Source organism: Ailuropoda melanoleuca, chromosome 2, assembly GCF_002007445.2.
Source record: "Ailuropoda melanoleuca isolate Jingjing chromosome 2, ASM200744v2, whole genome shotgun sequence".
NCBI classification, from domain to species: domain Eukaryota; kingdom Metazoa; phylum Chordata; class Mammalia; order Carnivora; family Ursidae; genus Ailuropoda; species Ailuropoda melanoleuca.
This window is the reverse complement of record NC_048219.1, coordinates 144,089,644-144,108,465: the sequence shown is the minus strand read 5'-3', so window position 1 is coordinate 144,108,465 and position 18,822 is coordinate 144,089,644. Positions and strand designations below refer to the sequence as shown.

Below are 18,822 nucleotides of genomic sequence, written 5' to 3'. Positions count from 1 at the left end.
GGTTGGTGGGGGGTGGGAGGGGGGGTGGGGGGGTGGGGGGGTAGAGCAGGGAAACTCCCCTCTGCCCCCCAGCCTGGCAAAATTGGCTCCCTGCTTCCACTCTGCACTTTGGACACTCCTCACCCTACCCCCATCCTTTGGTTCCAGTGCTTTGGCTATTTTGTAGGGATGTCCTGAGTGCCAAATCTAAGGACAGTCCGAGGCTGCCCCACACCAAATTCCCTCCTTGGTGGGGGGTTCCCCCCAACTTCCCCTATTGCCAAGCGCTCCCACACACCCACCTGCCTGGGGACACTGGGCCTAGGCTTTATCCAGGCAAATTGGGAGAGCCTGCTGGGCTGGGTGGGGACCCGGGTGAGGGTACACATTTTCATATTTGTTAGACGCTGTGACCTGCATTTCACCTTATTGCTCCACTTGTTCAGACAGGTCAAAGCCAACGAGTTATTGATGAACAAAAACGTTAAATATTCACCTCCCGCTCAACTGCCCATACAAATGCTTTTGATCTCTCGGGGTTTTTTGTGCTGTGTTCAGCTACAGGGTGCCGAATGTGGGTTTGCAAGCAAGGACCATTGGCAGAGATAAGCACCCCAGAGCAGGGGCAGCAGCAGGAAAGGGGGCAAAACCAGGGTGTCCTGGGGACACCAGATTTTGCAGCCTGGAGCCCAGAGCTGGTTACATTTGGGCCAGCCTGATTAATAGAGGGGAACTATGAACTGGACGGAATCTCCACTTCTTGGGGGGTAGGACACAGCCCCCAGGCAGTCAACTAGGCTGTCCACCCTGGAGGGCAAAGAAACCTGGCCCAGGGCCAAGCCCTAGCTTCTTCCACCCTGGCGAAAGCATGTCTAACCAGAGAGGAAGGGTGCCTGGCTTCTATCACCCCCTTACATTCCATCTCCTATTAAAATAAAATAATCTCCATTTTGCAGTGAGGAAGGGGTCACTGTTTCTTCCTCAGTTCTCCTGCCACTACCATCACCTTAATGAGATAGTCTTCTTGGAGATTTCACAGGCCTCCTCAGAACTGTACCTGTCTTCCGCGGCACATGCAACTCAGAATGATCCAAACTTCTGAGTCCAGAACCCCCAAGAATCTCCCCCCCCCCCCGCAACAACAGCCCTACCACCACGACCATCAGCAGCACCACGATGTTTGCCTGCAACACTAGCGGCTCTGGCGCGAAAATTCTCGAACTGCACTTCGCAGTTCCAGAGAAGCAGAGGTGAACCAGAAGGATCCTATCCCTCCCTCCTTGCTCAGCCCGTGTCCCCAGCCCAAAGCCCAAACCTCTGGGGCTGGGGCCGGGGGAGGGGCAAGGAGGGATTTCCACGTAAAGCTCAGAATTCGCAGCCCTTCCCGGAAGCGGACCAACTCCACACACCCGCAGCCATAGAGGGTTACGTTTTTCTTTCTTCTTTTTATCCAAAACAAAACAAAACAAGAGAAGAGAGGGTTGGGCCAGGCTGGACCGGGTTAAGCTAGGCTGGGCTGCGGAGGAGAACCGCGTTTGCTTTGGTGTCTAGCAGGTTGGTTCCAGCAGAAAGCGATGCTCGCCGAAACTTGTTAATAGGGCGGGCTGCTAATTAGCTGCAAGCTCTTAACAGAAGCGTGGGCGGCAGCGGAGCTGCACCTGTGCGAGCTGGGGAGGCCTGGAGAGGCCCAAGGAGACAAGGGTGAGAGCCTTCGGTGTGTTCTCTTGGTTGCGTGACTGTGAACTAGGCCCCAGAAAAATCTATCCAGGAGCACTTAGAGCCTCCACTCCCAGAGAGCTTCCCTCGCACCGCCGGGGCCGGGGCAGCCAGGGCCGGTCATCCACCCTCCCATTCTTCTGGCGCGGCCCTTCCGCCTACATCTCCCCAGTTATCAATACCGCCTCTTCGCAATTCGGAGGAAACGGGAAGGTACTTACAGCGGCAGTCTCTCATGGTCCCGAACCTGTTGCAATGGAAACGGGGGTCACTTAAATTCCACAGCATAATAAAGCAGAGATAGAGGATACACAGAAAAATGACAAGGCCCAGACACCCCACCAATACCCAGACCTCCCCGCTTCGGGTGCCGCCCCCAGGAACTGCGCCAAGTTCTCCGCGGAGCGGGAGACCGCAGTCCTCAAGGGCAGACCCGGGGAGTAGGAGAGTGTGGCCCCCATCACCTCCTCCATTCCATGCACCCTTGGGCAAAACCTTACTGGTTGCTTGGCCCGACACAGGCTGCCAGTAACAGGGTTTCCCCAGTGGGAAAACGGGAAGCGAGGAGAAAATGGGCCTTTGTGTGTTTCCTTCTGCACAATCGGCCGGGTGGGCGCAAGTCCACTGGGGAGGGGGCAGCCGCTGCATCTGTCCCCTGCCCCAGCTCCCCGGCTGCCTCGCGCTGCCCCAGCAATTCAACCCCCTTTTCCAGTGTCAGATTGGTTTCAAATTCCCCAGCCCCAATTAGCGCCCCCAAAACCTGTCTTCTCCTTTCCAAAGAAAGGCCAGGCATGACTGGGACTTGCCTTCCCACTTCTGCTCCAATTCAAAACAAAGAGCAATTTCCAAGGGAAATGAGGACCCAAATGATAACCAAAGGAGGAGGAAAATCGATGGGTTTGAAGGTAAATGGCAATGCTTTAGATTGTCATGCGGCTCTATGGATGTGACAGCATTTTGTCAGCATTGCTTCTGGAGAGCCCACAAAGCAATCTTACAAAGCAGTGATCCTCATAGGGGCTGGGGTCCAGCTTTACGTTTTCATCTATTCTAGGATGGGAGTCTTCCCTGAGAAATCTCAGAGGCAAAGCCATCTCCGTCCTCATCCTTTCTCTCCCTCCCCCTCTCTCCCCCACTCTCTCACTCCCTCCACCTAGACTACCACTGTTTAATTCCACGTCTGAGGCACATGCTCCATTACAAGGGGGACAGAGACAGTAAGTCCCTTTTGTGAGGTAGGAGCCCTCAGTTCCTAACTTCTATGTCCAGAAGGGAGGGGAGGAAACCGGGATTCCCCTTCTATTTGTTCATTTAGGTTTAGGCTAAAATGAAAATTAACTTCGCTGGGACTTCTGCTCTCCCCAGGCAGGAAAGACAAGGCAGAGAAATCCCCCACCCCTGGAGTTGTCCTGGAAAAAGTAATAAGTGACTTACTGGTTTTCACTCCTAGTGGGCAGGGGAACTGGGAGTAGAACTGTCTCCTTCTGAGCCTGGTGCTAGCTGGAGCCTCTCACTTCCCTATCGCTGCTCCAAGAACCAAGCATCTGCACTTGTATGCTCTTAACCTAATTTATGGTGGGAATTATATTTTGGCTTGTCAACTCTCAAGCCATAAAACAAAGTTTATTGGAATCACGTGCTCGTAAATAGCCATTCAGGTCTCATCTCTGCACAACCATAAATAACCTTCGGCTTTAAACTTTTATTCACTAAATAAAGGTTCACTGCAACTGTTCTCTCACATTTAAATAGTTCCAAATATTCAGGATGCAAGGGGGGTCATATTCATATCAATACCCTGGGCTTTTCAAATAGCATCTTTTCAGAGAAGTCTGTTTAAGTTGGGAGATAGTGCTATTTCGAAAAGACTGGTTGGTGGGCTTGTCTTATGATTCTTTGGCTGCATTCACTGTGAGTACCATCAACTCCTTTATTTCAATCATTTTCTAGCTCTAGATGTGATAAATAAAGAGGAAAGTCAAAGGCTACTTCTTACTTGCTTATACCAGGAATTATTTGAGATTTTGTTCAAACTTCAACAGAAAAAAAGGTGGTTAGGGAGAGGCTGGGTGGGCTTGGGGTGGGGGTGGCAGTTGGGAGTTAACACTTGGCTCTGTTTTATTGTGGATGGGCTCAGTGAGAAAGGTGAAGGTAGCCACATGCCTAGATGTTTCTATAATTTGCTTAGCTCTGAAAGGGGAGCCTTTGCAAGTGACCAAACTGCTTAAAACAGCAAGACTTGGGGTTTGGTAGAGTGAGAAACTGGAGGATAGCCCCATCGGGATCTTTGGCAACCGAAGCTCTAAAGAAGGTTATAAAACAATAAAACAGCCCTGGTGTGAAGGGGACGGGGTGTGAGGAAGCAAATGAGTTTCTCAAGGAACCCAAGCCCAGGAAGTCAGATGTCCCTACTCCCACAGGGCTAGGGGCTCATGGTCCCTGCGCCCAAACCTGAGTGAAATGCTACACCCCCACACTGCCACTCCCACTAGAGGGTAAGCCTAAGAGAGAAGGAAGGAGTGCGCTTGCCTGCTGAGAAAGCGGAGAAAAGGAGCTTGGGCCCGAGTGATGCTATGCTGGGCGAGGTGGGGGTGGGAAAGATGCCCCCAGCTCCCACCAAGGGGGGTAAATAGAAAGAGAATTGACCCCCAGCACCCTTCCACAGCCCACCAGAGTTTCTACCAATCAATGTGAAAACGTGTGATTTTGACTATTCTGATGAAAAGAATGGGGGTTATGTGTAGGTTTGTAGAGCACACACACATGATTTCTAAATAAAATTCAGCTGCAAAGTTCTCATCAGCAAGTCTTAACCAGCCCACGAAAGAGATCCCTCTGTACAAAGATCTCTTTGCACTCTAACTTCCACCCATTCTCTGTATATTTCTAAACCCTGTGTATTTCTAAACTTTCATTAGCTGAAAGCGGGGAGCTGTTACCTCAGACTCTATGGCATTTATTTCTTCCCCCCCTCCCCCATCAGCCACTTAGGACCTTTTCTTTTACAGTTGGTAGCATCCATTTTCAAATGATTTCTGACTCTGTTAGGACTAGGTGAGCAGCTTCAAAATTAGTCCCAGTTAACCCACCGTAAAAAAAAATAATTAGAATTTGAGAGACTGAGACAAGCTTTATTTTTCCTTAAGTTAATAAAACAGAATTAATCAAAGCATGTGTGACTTTCTAGGCACTTGTGTGAGCTTTCCATGGGGGGTGGGGAACAAGGAGGAGACCGGGCTGAGGAGGTGGTTGTTTGAAACAATGCCGGGTGCCTGACCTGGGCTCAGTAGATATTTTTTAAATGAATGCTGATGAAGGATGGTGCCTGGGCTTGCTTGCAGTCTTCACTGTGGCTCACACAACAAGATGAATAAAATGACACAGCCTACTCTGTATATTGAGATAATAACAGGAAAGTAACTAGCCACGCAGAGGAAAAAGGAGGAAAAGAAGACAGAGGCAGACATCTTCAATTACTTTCTAATCTTAGGGCAGCCAGGTGGCATGATTAAGGAGAGAGTGTCCACCTTCCTACAGGCTTCCCTTGCCCCCGAGCCCCCAGTGTCCTGGGCTTCTGTGAATGAATGAGGGAGTGGGGATAAGAAAGAACAAACTTGGTCTAATAAGAAGGCTGAGCATCAGGGGGACCAGCATACTAACTTGGGTCAATTTGTTGGAGTTTTCTCAGGGAGTTTCCATGGTGGTGGTGGTGGTGGTAGTAACAGAAGAAGAGGTGTGGAAGGAGAGGTTGAAGCCTTCTTTAAAACCTATAATCAATTCATTTTGGGGAGAAGTGGGACTCTGGGCACTATACCTCTCCATTTGGCTGGAAAGGGTCAGTCCTGAGAATTCCTGCCCAGAGAGCTCCCATGAAGTAGGGTCCCGTGTAGGGCTCCACCAACCTAGAAGCCAGAGCAGCTCCCAGAAAGGAGGAGATAGTAAAGGGGCATCAGCAGGTATCAGCTACACTCCAAATGTGATGAGGTCTGCTCTCCGTCCACCCTAAGGGCCCTTGCTATGTGGCCCCAGGGAAGAATAGTCTGACATTGACTTTTAAGAGGCCTCTTGCCCAGAGGTGGTATTGAGCTCTCCTCTTAAACTAAGTGTCTGCATAACCAGGATAGGTAGGGATAGGACTTTGAATGAACTCCCTAAGTGAGGGGCAGATGGAAGAAGACTACCTAGGCCTGGCACTTGGGAACGCAGGATGGGGGTAGAACCAGAGAGAGGCTGAGCAGGGAGTCCCAAGAAGGAGAGAAATATGATCTCACATTCCTGTCACTATACTCTATCACTGAAAAAGGAACACTTCTCCCACTACTCTCAACCCTACCACCTACAATGGAGTCTGCTCATTGGAGCTCTGGCTTGGTGTCCTCTGGAAAGAAAAGGTGACCCTAGAGTGAAATTCTAGTAGTGAGAGATGGGATCCAAATGAATGGACCCTGAGACAGGGCCTTTGATGATGGACCTGAGGGCTAGAAAAGGCTCCAGTGGTCCCAAGAAGCATAGAGTCTGGGATGGCCATCTTAGTACTTTGAGAAACAAGAGTGGAGGCCTAGATGGCACAGGAGTTGGGGATGGCTGGGGATAGCAGCACTGCCCTATGCCATAGGCCGAACTTAGTCTGGCATGGTTGGTAGCTAAAGAGACTAAATGTGTTTTAAGAGAAAAACTGACGCAGGTGAACTCCTGGTTAAGCCAAGAGAAGTAGCTTGGCGAAGGGCTGCGGAGGCCTTGTTAGGAAAGTCTATAAGCACAAGTCATGGAAGCCAGGATGAGGGGTTGGAACCTGGTTGCAAGGGGTCTGTGCATATATGTGAGTTGTAGCATGAAATAGTATTTACATAGCTCTTTTTAAAAGATAGAAAGAATCTCAAAAATTTGGAAAGGCTGATGGAGATTTGAGGGATAAGGCCTCTCCAAGATATACCTTCACATCACTGTGGCCCAAGTTGGAAGCTATGGCTCAGCCATGGCCCTGGAGCCTAGATCTTGGAACACAAACAGATTAAGAGGGAATGGGACATTTCTGGCATCCTCTGCTGTTGCCCACTGGCCTTTTGCTTTTTAACCCTGCTCCAGATTTCAAGAGGGTAAAAAGGGGATGTGGGCATGACTGATAGGTGGTGGTGGAGGTGACTCTCTCAGGAAAGGCCTGCCCTCAGCAAAGGCAGGAAGCCTTCTGTAGGAGTCGTGGATGTGCCTGTGTGGGGGCAAGGCCTCCTCAATCTGCCCACCTGCCTACTGAGGGGCTAGGGACACCTTCCTTCTGGATGTGGCCCTGAAGTCTACCCACAGGCAGATAACTGACACCAGAGACCTGAAGGGGCAGGGCCTACGAGGCCCACTACAGCAAGAGGAAGCGTCCCAGAACTATGTTCTTCTGGGTCTGTCACTTTCCGTGTGACCAAGCCTTGGTCTGTCTTCTCCTCTGCAGATTTCAACAATCGGGTGAGTGAACCAGGTCTCTTTCAGCTCTGAAAGTCTAGGCCTGATGTTGAGCAAAAAAGAGATAATGAGGATAAGCAACATGTATTGAATGCTTGTTATGTGCCAAAACACTGTTTCAAGTACTTAACCAGTGAGTTAATGTATGTAAGGTAGTTAGAATACTGCACGGCACACGTATTGCTATGTAAAAAAATCTTCATAACAACTCTTGAAGGTACTCTTATTCCTACTTTTCAAACGAGGAAATTTGCCCTACTTGCCTAAGGTTACATAGCAGGTAAGTGGTAAAGATTTGAACCAAGGCAGTCTGAACTGAGAACATACCTCTTAAAAATCTCCGAGTTAGCCAGAAATCAATGTCCCCTTCCCTAAATGGGAGCAATTAATCAGCCTATGGGGTAGTGACATTTGAAAACTCAATTAGGGAGGGAGCCCCAGGAAGTATGGGGGCTTAGTGGTAAAGGAACTTGGCCCCTGGACACCAAAGAACCATAGAAGAAGCAGGAGAGACATTTGACCAGTAGTTTGCAAATGTAGGCATGCTTCTTAATTGCCTTTTGGGAGAGTGTTTACAAAATGCAGGTCCCAGATATTCTGATTTAATAAGTCTAGCCTGAGACCCAGGAACCTGAATTATAAACAATTTGAACGCAGGTCTTTATTAAGAATCATTGCCCTTAAGTACGGAAAAGAGGGAAGAAAAAGACTGCATTGCCAACAGACAATGGCGGATCAGTGGGGTTGGATGAGGGCTGACTGTCGAAGTCGCGTGTCACAGCAGTGCAAGAAACGACCCGTGGAGCCCACCAAGGTCCTGAAATATGGGTGCAAGGGTGAAAGAAGTGTGTGTTGGTGGTGTGGGAAAGAGCTGGGAAGAGCACCTGCAGTGTTCTCAAGCTGCAAAGTCAATGAGATTCGCCCTCTCGGAGCCTCAAGGAAGCCCAGGGGAAATCCTGGAACCCAGGCCCTGTGGTAGGAGAGTCAGGGCGAGGCTGCTCCGCATGCCCCGGGAGGCGCTGAGCGTTGTGCTTTTCAAGGCTGCCGATCCTGGGTACCAGGATCGCAGTAAGACAAAGTAGCAAGAACAGCAGCCCGGCCTGAGGGGGATGGTTAAACACGTCTTGTCCTACCCCGGGACCCTAGTTTCCTGCTTTTAGGAGCCCAGCGCGCGGAAATCGCGCCACCTCCGGGAAAGCGGAGGAAGTGAGGTGGCCCACCCTCGAATCTGCCTTCAGGCTCCGCGGCCTCGGGTCTGCCTAAACTGCCCAACCCGGGAAGCAGTACCTCCGACCATCCACAGAGGCGGAAAGCACTTTGCGACCAGAGGACGAGGGAGGGGAGTCACGTGTCCTTACCTACCCCGCCCGCGCCCGGGGCATCACATGCGCCGCCGCAGCGGGCAAGACGCTTGTCCTACAGCGCCTCCTCCTGGACAAGGCTCCAGACAGCCGAGCAGGGGGACTGAGCCGGCCCGGAAAACCCGAGCCTGAGGCTTCTTCCCGCGGGTGGAGGTCTTCCGGCACCAGAGGCTGGGAGCCGGCCCCTCAGTGTCCCCTGGGGCGGCCAGAAATCGAGAGGATCCTGAGACCTCCTCCCGTCCCACTCCCACAGATTCTCGGCCCAGGAGCGTGCATCCCCCATTAATTAGGCGAGTCCAGGCGGATAATCCCTCCAGTTTATCCGTTTATTTATTTATTTGACCGTTCTCTGCTGAGCCGCTGGACCCCGCAGAGCCCTCGAACGTGCTGCACTGGCGTAACAAAATCCGGGAATGGTACGGAGGAAGGGCTGGCCTGAAGTTTGGCGGCTTGAGCAGACGCCAGGAGGAAAGGCCTTTTCCTAAAGCAGAAGCACCAGGATGAAAAAAATCTATACAATTCCCAGAAAAGCACACATAAAAATTTTCTTTTGAGGTGTTAAAAGTGTGTGTGTGTGTGTGTGTGTGTGTGTGTGTGTCCTTTAACACCTTGAAAGATTTGGCTTCCCTTTGGCCACTAGCTCGTATTTGCAGACTGTTTCTAAAGTACAGATTTAAATTGGGATGAGGTGGTGAGTCAAGATGATTGAAAATAACGTAGTCAAGGACAACATGTTGGGCTATATTTAGATTGAAGGCTGGAATAAAGGAAAGACGAGTAGCGAAAACTGAGGGAGGGAGGAGTGGAGAGATCGGGTTATATCTTCCGGCTCTGAGTCCACTCGCCCCCTCCCCCATCCGTGCCTTATGGTTGGATCCCCGGGCAGGGCTATTTCACTGCACATGCGCCAGACGCCAAACGAGCGTGCGTGGCAGGCGCTTAGGGCACTGAACTGTAAGAACAGCTTGCGCAGCGCTCTGCGGTGTGCACCACCGCGCGCTGCTTGCGTGCTTACCTGCAGAGGAGTTTGGACGCCCCACCTCAGAGAAGCAGGAAACATACTTTCTCTTTTCTTTAATTTTTTTTTTCAGGAAAATCTGTATTAAAACTCCCAGACGTCCTTTCTGATTTGCAAGCCCTGTTCCACCGAACCAGCAAAATCGCCATGTTGCCAAAGAACACTCTCAAGGTTGTCATTTTCATCACCAATTTCACATCTAGTACAGGGCTTCTCTTGAGTCGTTGATCAAGGCGGGGAATAAATCACCGGGCGTTCAGAAAGCACAACTTACCCCTCATTCTGCACAACCATCAAGTCTAAGGGACTCATTCCGAGAAAGAGGGTATCTATTCACACCAATTCCGGAAGAGTGGGCCTAAATTGGACTTAAATCGGAATTCCGAGTTCTTGGTGGCTTCTCCCTAGCTTCCGGTGCCCCCGCGTGCCCTGCCCCGCGGCCGCACTGCGGCAAGGCCGTAAATACCTCTAACAGCTGCCTGCCTGCCCAGAGTGAAATACTGTCTTTGTTCCGATTTCCCCTGCTTCTCTAGCTCAGAAAACAGAATTCTGGCGAAATACACTTATTTGAAGGAACATCTCACAGGAAAATACGTTTGGTTTTCAGCCTTGGTGCTTGGCCACATTTATAAAAACGAGTTTTGCTCTTTTCCCTGGTCCCCATGAGTGCAAGCCCAGCTCACAGCCTGACCCGTAGAACACCGAGGCACCGACATGTCAGTGGCTCCCTGAACTGTAAACGAATAGAGGTTTGGGCTGAGGACGCTGGCAGCTACACTTCCTGGCTTGTGAGCTCTTAGAGTCCAAGTGTTTCTTACTTAATCTTTAAAAATTGAGTTTAATTTTTAAATTGGGTTAACAGGGACAATGGGGGCGTTCCAGCAGTAGCAAAAGCCTTAACTAGTCTCCTGGCCTGAGTTCAAATGTGATTTGCAGATTCTTTATTCCTTTAAGTGCAATCGACGATTAAGTTCCAATAAGCTCTTAATGCCACCACAGGACTTACAAAGAACACTTCAGTCCTCCATATCTCCGCATGACCTCACCCTCTGCTGCGTCGTAATAGGACCTGCAGCCCGCCTAGGTTCTTACAGTCACTTGGGCGCACTCAGCCACCCAACGCAGGGAAAAGCGACTGAAGCTCTGAACACTAGGGCTTGGCCATCACGGCCACAACTCCTCCCCACCCCCACACTTGTCCCAGCCCACCTAGGGAGCTCCTTAAGCTTTGGAGCTGCCAGGCGACAGGCCCACGTGCCTCTGACCAGGGGCCTACTTTTCAATAGGTAATGCTTTTTACCAATATGAAACAATGATCTCAACAGCCATTGTACCATAGTGGCGAAATAGTTACAAAATACAGACATTCCAAATAAAAAATATCAGTTTCTTATTTGTGAGATCATAGTGATCCACCACAATTCATAAGACGGCAAATGGCCACAAATAGTGGCCCTCCATTTTGAAACCAGCGTGATTCCATCGTTAATTACTAAAATACCTTTCTACACAGATGTCATTTAGTGTTTAGGAACACTTTTATGGCCAAAACTATTACAAAGGAATCTTTGGAATATTAGGATTTGCCGCTGAGTGCTTTGGAGACGGTATTCAGCGGTGCGCAGGTCCACCCCATGCGCAATGCGGCAGATTGCCCACAGGTTTTAATATTTCACAAGGTGTTCATAAGGGAATAGTCCAGAGGATTTGAGAGATGCATCCTCAAGTGCTGCTCAAAATCGGTGGGATAAAATATCATTCTTTTTTTTTTTCTGCAAAGGATTTTCTTTTGATGTATAATGTTTCAGTTCAGTAATTTTGAAGAAGAGGGTAAAATGTTGCTATATAACGTTTATTTTTAGGCAAAAACCCACGACAGTGCGTTTAGAGAGCAAAATACCTACTCTTTTCCTATTCTGGCAAATAAGAAACACACGCGATATTTGAATTTAGACATGCGTTGAATTTCTTAAATATCTATTGATTTTTACCCAAGACCTGCACCGGATTTTCTGATCCCATTACCTCCCAAAACATGTATCCATTTTGTGACGTAAAATAATCCAAATTCACCTGATAGATTATTAGATGTGGGAGGAACCTTTCTTAAGTTGCTACAAAAATTCTCTAAGAACTAGAAAAACGGTTAAAAAATTTTAAAATTCCATCTCATACATAAGGCCCAATAAACCATGAACCCTAGAAATTAGCCAGCATCATTCACCAAAGCCTAGATTAACAAACCAAACACATCCTGGGTACACAGAATCCACCCCACCCCCACCCCAGCCCCAACCCTCAACCCTCAAAAAACACCTGTTAGCCTCCCAGATATCTCTGACCACAGACAAGCCGCAAACACTGCTCTATCCTACCAAGTGCCTTTAGTGACCCACAGCACAGCTAAGACGTCCAGGAACCATCTACAGATTCTTCCCAGGGTGGGGATTGAGGGGCTCTCGATCCAGTGGGGTCCTATCTGCCGGTCTCCACCTCTCGGAATCTCGAGGGGGAAATGAGGCTTCCCGTAGACTTCTGAGCTCAACCGGACCCCACCCGGGGCCCCAGGGGACGCCTGCTCGGGGATGGAGTGATTAGGCAGCAGGGAGCGCAGGCAGCCACCCCGAGGTACCGGAGAAGTATAGGGAGTCGGGCCAAGCTCACCGGGCTGCCCAAGAGGGTGGGCGCCTGGAGCTCCTTGGCGGCAGTGCTGGGGCGCGGGGAGGGGCGACTCTTACCCGGAGGCTGCCGAGCAGGAGGCGGCGGTCGGCCAGGGCGGCTGCAGTAATCCATTAGGCGCTGCTGGGCTATGCGCACTGGGGGCGGCAGGGATCCGCTCATGTTGGAGAAGGAGTCGCCTCGGAACCGCGCGGCTGCAGTCACCCGGAGCAGGCCAGCTGCTCCTGGCGGGCGGCGTCGGCGCCGGCGGGGGCCTCGGCGCCCGGGGCTCCTTCCGGGCTCTCCCGCCCGCCGGGCTTCCCCACCGGCTCCGGAGGCCAGCGGCGCGGCCCGAGCGAAGCGGCGGTGGGGCCACGTTGGGCGCCGGGCGGGAGCGGAGGCCGCGGCGGACCCCGCAATCCCGCAGCCGGCGACTGGATCCCACCTCTGCAGAGACAAAGGTTAGAAAAAGAGGGGGTGAGGCTCCAGGAAGGCAGAATGCGGGGGGAAATTCGCCTGGGAAATCAGGAAAAAGGCCGTGAAGGCGAGCGGCGCCTGCACATGACCAGCTGCAGCCAATGACGACCGCAAATAGGTCATAAAAAGGTCTATTACCAAGTTGTAAATTTTCTTCAAACAAAAAGGAATTTGCTGCAATTCCTTGCGGATTTTGCACATACAGCTCGCAAGCGCCATGTTTTTTCCTCTTTCTCTCTCCGCTATCTTCTGTTCTCTTCCTCTGTTCCTCCTCCTTTTCCTTCCTTCCTCCTCTCCTCTTTCTTCCTCTCAGCTCCTCTCTGCTCTCTCTGCGTCTCTTTCCTCCATGGTTCCTGACTCTCACCTTTTCTAGGAAGTATTTCTTTTGCTCTTTTTTGGTTTGGCTCGAAACCTCTGCTGAATAGAGCGTTGTGTTAGAGGGGAGATGAATGCGGTGTACTGCACAGGCGCTCGGGGAGGTGATCCTGGCAGTCACCCCCCTCTGACTTTCCTTGCGCGGGTCACTTGGCTTCTCCTCCCCTCCCCTCACAGAAAGGCCCGCTCCAGAGCGGCAGTCGGGCACTTTCGGTTTTTGCCCCTCTCATCTCCAGGCAAGCCAGTCCCCGCGATCTTGCGCAGTAAACCTGGGCTCTGCAGGCCAAGAAAGCCCGCCCTCCCCCTAACACCTCTCCAACAGGAATTGGGGTCCCTCCCATTTCTTGGGGTTTCTGGGGGTAGGAGAGTCACCGACCAGCTCAAAGCCTGGAAATGGTTTTAGGTATTTGTCAACTTCTCCAGACTAACAGTTTGAGCTCCCAATGCTTGGCATTTATCGTGGCAGAAATACCCTCCTGGACAGTACTGGATTCAAAGGGAAGCAGTCTTTCTGGATCCCCTATGAAACCCCTTGCTATTTCTCCCCTAAGTGCAATTCTTATTTCTGTGCAATTTAATTCCAGTTTCCCCTTCTTCCATTGCCCCCAAACTGTCCATCAAAAAGCCTGCTCAATGCAACATTGAAGAGGAGAGGGACTCCATTTGTCCGGGAAAAGAGCGGACCCTCAGTTTCAGCCTTGGGGGAAAATAGTCCTTTTTCTTCCAAGGCAGGAGTCGCATTCCTTTTGCACTTCTGATAGGAGCTGCTCCAGAGAACACCAGCTGAAAGTAAATGTCCTTGAGGGCCCCAGTATTCTCCTCATCATTAATGCATGGGCATGGTCATCCAGCCTTCAGAACCTTCCTGAAAGAGGTAACCCATCCCCCCATCCTTTCAAGGGCACTGTCTTTGGCCTTCTAGTAATGCATTTATAAATATTTGCATTGGATATCTATGGGTAGGTTTTCTGCTATTAACATCCTCACATCCAGTAAGTACCTAAGTGAACATAGACTTAAGCAGGAAACACACAGCACCCTCTGAAGCAGGCCATTTGTATCCCTTGAAAAGGTTCCGATGACCTTGGATGTTTTTTTATTAAAGGAATTCTGTTGCCATCTGTCAGCAAAAGTCATATTCCTTCTAGAAACAGTGTGCTCTAACTTTGCTGGAGGGAACCACAGCAGTATCCAAGGTCCATTAAAATGTTCTATTTCCCTGTCCACCCCCAGATGCCAGAAGAATCAGCAAACACCAGGGAGGCAGAGGACACAAGCTTGGATGTGAAATAGCAACATCTTATGCACTGAAGAATAATAAAACAATGTTTTTAATTACAAAAGAAAATATGTAAGAAAATGTGGGGCAAATTTTGGGGCTGTTCCAAGCTAGAACACTTTACACTGATCTGTACATATGGAACTGAACAGAGATTGCTCCCTTCTAAAATTTTCTAAGACATGATCTCAGTTGCTGATTTTCATCTACCCACATAAAAGCGGAGCTTTATGACCCTCCTTTTCAGCCTGGGGAAGGGGGGCTGGGAGAAGACTTTGCACTTTTGAAAAGGCAGCCATATTTGCACTTTTTCCCCTGTGCAGAGATAATCCAGGCGATGTGCTGGGCTTTGTGGAACCTCACAAAATGGCAGTCCCCGAACTGACTTTTCTCTAGAAACCATTGAGACCCACACCCTCTTTTGTGTGTTTCTGGTCCTCGCAAACAGAGAACCTAAATCACTTGGAAGGCTTGGTTCTTTCATTCAGTGTTAACATTGGAGGGTCCTGTTTTTCTCTAAACGGTTTACAGACCTCTCTAAGCAGACTCTAAGTAATCCAGGGCCAAAAAGCATCGCCTAGATTTTCAAAAGATTCTCTGAAGGTTTATGCAAATTTCTGCAGCAAAAATGTTTGCTCCCTTAGCTGCAACCCTCCGATGTTTACAGATTTGAGCCAATTAGAAGGGTATCTTCTGTGCTTGTCACCTCGAGTTTGTCTGCATAAAACACCATGATGGGGGTTTCTAGCCACTAAAAGAAGGTGGTGTGTGTGTGACGGGGGGTGGGTGTAATTCCCTAAGCTCTTTATTTGAAGGCAGATCTATGATTTTCCCAGCTACAAAAAGAAACATATATACCTACATTTATTTATGACCAACACTTTCCGCAATGTGTAATCTATGTGTAAGTACAAATACACCAAATACATACCCAGAATACCAAATTTGTATATGAACAAATACTCTGCAATGCACCAGGTATTACAACAGAGTTTTCTGTACAAGAGCTACAGTTTTACTATAGGTTGGGGGCAATGAATCAAGAAGTTACAACGCTTCCAGAGCAACACAGAATATAGAGGAAATAAGCACATTGCTACCTCCCCTTCATTTCTTGATTTCCACATCCATTCATGCACCAGGTCCCCCGAGTCTTGCCCCAAATCAGTGGCTCTAAAACTGGAATTTAGGGAGCATTTTTCAGTGGGAGACAGCGAATTTTGCTAATAGAGAAATCACTTAAATGGAAGGCAGCTGGAGTTTAGCCAGTAACAACCTCTAGCCAGCTTGCGGCTACCACCGCCACCGCTGCCACCACCACCGCCATTGCCACTGCTACCACCACCTCCACCAACCCCACCGCCACCACCACACAGGCTGTTCCCTAGCCATGCTTTCAGGGGCTTGGCATCTTTGCTCTGTAGAAGCCAACGGCAGTGTCTCAAGCAGCACACGGAGCAGAACGTTTCCAAATCCAGCATGCACAATTGCAGCTGTTTCCTCTAGTGCAAATGTTTCTTAAGCCGCAGGCCACCCGTGACTTAAAATTGTCTTTCCTGGCTCAGGTCAGCGAATGCCACAGCCACAGCCTCCTCCCTGGATAGAAAGCTAGGTGGTGTTTCACTTTTGGCCCCACCAGTGCCAACATTTCCCAGGTCCTTGAAGTGGCAGGCAAATAGCCTACCAATGCCTGAGGAGCTGATTCAGGCCTAAGACAGATTCCATTGTCTTACCTGTGCAATAAAAACCACTCTGGAATTAAAAGGTACCTCTTTAAAAATAAAAGCATCTAGGAAAAGCAAAGAGCTCTTCAATGTCTACCTGATGAGATGCATTCCATTTTGGGGGGAGAAATATTAGTTTACTTGAATTTCTCTACTCCCCCTCCCCCTCCTTTTCCCTCATAAAATGGCAGCTGCAGGAGCAGCCTCCAATGGAAAATGGATATCTTGTTAATAACGGATCCCAAACCCCAGCATCAGCACAGGCTCAGCGGAATAATCTGTGGTGTAACCTGGACTCTGGGTCTTCCCCACTGGGCCCACAACTTGAGTCCTTTGCGAAGTTCAAAGCTTTCACAGTATCTTAGCAAGGTTATTTAGAGCAAGATGCAGCTAAGATAGCCTAGCCAGCCAACCCTCTCTGTAATGAAAAAGAGACCCCTCCCCTGCATTTATTTATTTATTTTTACAATGCAGTGCTTGGAACCCCCACTCCTTTTTTTTTTTTTTTTAATCAAATAGAAACTTAAGTGAAACGTTGCCTTCTAGTAGCCCAGGTGGTGGTTCCTGACTCAGGGAAAGGGTTATGTGCGGCGCTCAAACACACTAGCTCTAGAAAAGATTCATTTCTTTATTAAGGAGCTAGCTATGTTCTGGAGCGGTTGTTTACACTCAGATTTTTCTGCATTTGCTCTCAGGGCTTGTTTCAATAGGTGAGGCCTTCCTGGAGAACAGCAGAGGACGTACCAACCGACATCTGAGACGCACACAAGTTGGCTCAAAATGGGCGTGCAAACAGAGCGAAGGGAATACAAATAAATATGGCACCTATTTAAAAAACGGAATCACAGCAGCGGCCACAGCATAGAGACCTAGCGATTTCAGGCGATACCAAGCGCAGTTCAAAACGAAAGCAAGTTGAGAAATGAGAGGCATTCCACAAGGCGACTTGCCAGAGTGAAAAGTTAATGAGTGAAAATCTTATAATTGGCTTTTCAAGTATTCATTCACTTTAGATGATGAAATTGTCATAATTTGTATAGACTACAGAAAATTATTAAACGTCAACTATGACATTTTCCTGAAACTTTTGTCATTGGCCCAACATTTTCCCCAAGTTTAAGGAAGCTGCAGAGCCAGACTACACATTACACTCTTCAGCTAACATGTGCTTTATGAATATTTGGCCCAGACTTTTCCCAGAGATATTACATTTACAAAATACTCAAAGAAACCTTTTAGGAGTAAACAAAAGGCACCCGAACCATTCATGATAAAAGCAGAAAAAGAAAACATAAATAATACATTTTAATCAAATAACATAAAGTAAATATTCTGCAGGCATAATTTTTAAAAAATTAATAGATCTCTTTTAATTTACTCACCATAAAGAAATGATTTTAAGTGTTCAAGTGCACTTGTTTGATTAATAAAGCATTTATATTCAATTATTTAGTGCTAATCATTAGGAAGTTTATGTTGTTGAGGCAAATCATCAGCTCAGACATTAAAAACTACCATTATAAAAATATAGCAACAAGGTCAGTATCAAATTACCCTTACATAGGACAGCTCAAGGGCTGCTTCTATGCAATACTAAAAACTTTTAACACTCAAACCCCTCTCAAAGCGCAGTAACCTCAAGAGCAGTGACATGAAGGTAGCTTGAAATACAGGTAAAGTCTTTTCCAACAAAGAAAATAGATGGTGTCCAACAGCATGTGTTGATCATTAGTTTTAATAGTCTGTGCTAAAATTTTAAAGGTAGAAGTTAATTTGTCAGGCCTTCAGCTCTGTCTTCCTCCAGCTCTTGGGCTTCCTTTTTGGTTTCCCCATCCTTTGCCTCCTGTCGGGAAACTGGGAATTTGTCCTTGTTGTTCTCTTTTTTCCATTTCATTCTCCTGTTCTGGAACCAGATTTTTACCTGTCTCTCCGTGAGGGCTAGAGCGTGGGAAACCTCAATTCTTCTCTTCCTGGTCAGATAAGGGTTAAAAAGGAATTCTTTTTCCAGCTCTAGGGTTTGGAAACGACTGTAGGTTTGTCTTCCTCTTCGTCTACCAGGAGCTGCTGATTAAAAAAAAAAAAAAAAGGAAAACAAGCGTTTTAGAAATGTAATGGTGCCTCTGCAGGTTGCTGGAGCTTTCTGGAACGGGTCTAAAGGATGAAATATACACAGCTCTCTTTAGCTCTCATATATATATAGGATATGCAGGCTAGAGATACAGAGGGAAGGTCTTCACAATTACTCTGTCCCCATCATCTTTACGCGGTTTCTACTTTACGAAAAAAAAAGTATTACTTTATGAATAAGACCCACTATAGCTACACAAGGAAAAGGAGAGGGAGAGGAAAAGGTAGTTTTAAAGCTAGAACGTGAGATGAAAACAAATTTCTCCCCCTCTCCCCGCATTAAAAAAAAAAAATGCATCCCAACCTTGTGGTCTCATCCAGGGAAACATTTGAGAAGGAGACGAGCTCTGATTTAAGTGGTCTGGGTCCTCGCCAATATTACCACTGGACGATTTACAGTCAGGATATTGTACCAGCTCGGCCTCTTGCTGGGTCGTAAAAATCGGCTGTCTCTGTAAGTTATCGTATCCGTAAAACTTCGCGGGCTCCCCGTGACAGGCAATCCCGCCGCAGGGGGGAGGCGGCGGCGGAGGCGGAGGATGCGGAGGAGGAGGGGGGGCGGCCTGGTAGGCTGCGGCCGGGCTGCCCCCGCCGGGGTGGAAGTAGTCCTGGCCGGGGCCCGGGCCGCCCCCACCACCGCAACCCGGCCCGGCGGGG

At 48.8% G+C, this 18,822-nt stretch overlaps 4 protein-coding genes across 4 annotated transcripts in view; 1 reads left to right on the top strand and 3 right to left on the bottom strand.

Moving 5' to 3' along the window:
* HOXD3 (homeobox D3) overlaps positions 1–12,341 on the bottom strand; it is a 42,140-nt gene extending 29,799 nt beyond the window's left edge. Inside the window, exons 1-2 of the mRNA XM_034654777.1 lie at positions 12,264–12,341; positions 1,917–1,942 (exon numbers count right to left, since the gene is read on the bottom strand). The gene's annotated coding sequence lies outside the window, so the exon portion shown is untranslated. The remainder of the gene's footprint in view (positions 1–1,916; positions 1,943–12,263) is intronic.
* HOXD4 (homeobox D4) overlaps positions 1–12,379 on the bottom strand; it is a 31,145-nt gene extending 18,766 nt beyond the window's left edge. Inside the window, exons 1-2 of the mRNA XM_034654779.1 lie at positions 12,264–12,379; positions 1,917–1,942 (exon numbers count right to left, since the gene is read on the bottom strand). The gene's annotated coding sequence lies outside the window, so the exon portion shown is untranslated. The remainder of the gene's footprint in view (positions 1–1,916; positions 1,943–12,263) is intronic.
* LOC109491206 lies at positions 7,874–16,777 on the top strand. Its single transcript, XM_034642350.1, has 6 exons — positions 7,874–7,982; positions 9,599–9,696; positions 12,355–12,644; positions 13,797–13,909; positions 14,269–14,386; positions 16,734–16,777. Exons 1-6 carry the CDS (start codon positions 7,874–7,876, stop codon positions 16,750–16,752), a joined length of 747 nt encoding a protein of 248 aa, XP_034498241.1. The 3' UTR covers positions 16,753–16,777.
* HOXD8 (homeobox D8) overlaps positions 16,653–18,822 on the bottom strand; it is a 3,938-nt gene continuing 1,768 nt past the window's right edge. The window contains exon 3 of the mRNA XM_034642341.1: positions 16,653–18,102. Within this exon, the coding sequence (XP_034498232.1) occupies positions 17,807–18,102 (296 nt within the window). The 3' untranslated portion in view covers positions 16,653–17,806. The remainder of the gene's footprint in view (positions 18,103–18,822) is intronic.

Coding starts and splice junctions, on each gene's coding strand:
- LOC109491206 (XM_034642350.1), top strand. CDS start 7,874: ATGGCGGATCAGTGGGGTTGGATGAGGGCTGACTGTCGAAGTCGCGTG. Junction 9,697..12,354: donor TGCCAAAGAACACTCTCAAG/GTTGTCATTTTC, acceptor TGGGGGCGGCAG/GGATCCGCTCATGTTGGAGA. Junction 12,645..13,796: donor CCACCTCTGCAGAGACAAAG/GTTAGAAAAAGA, acceptor CACTTCTGATAG/GAGCTGCTCCAGAGAACACC.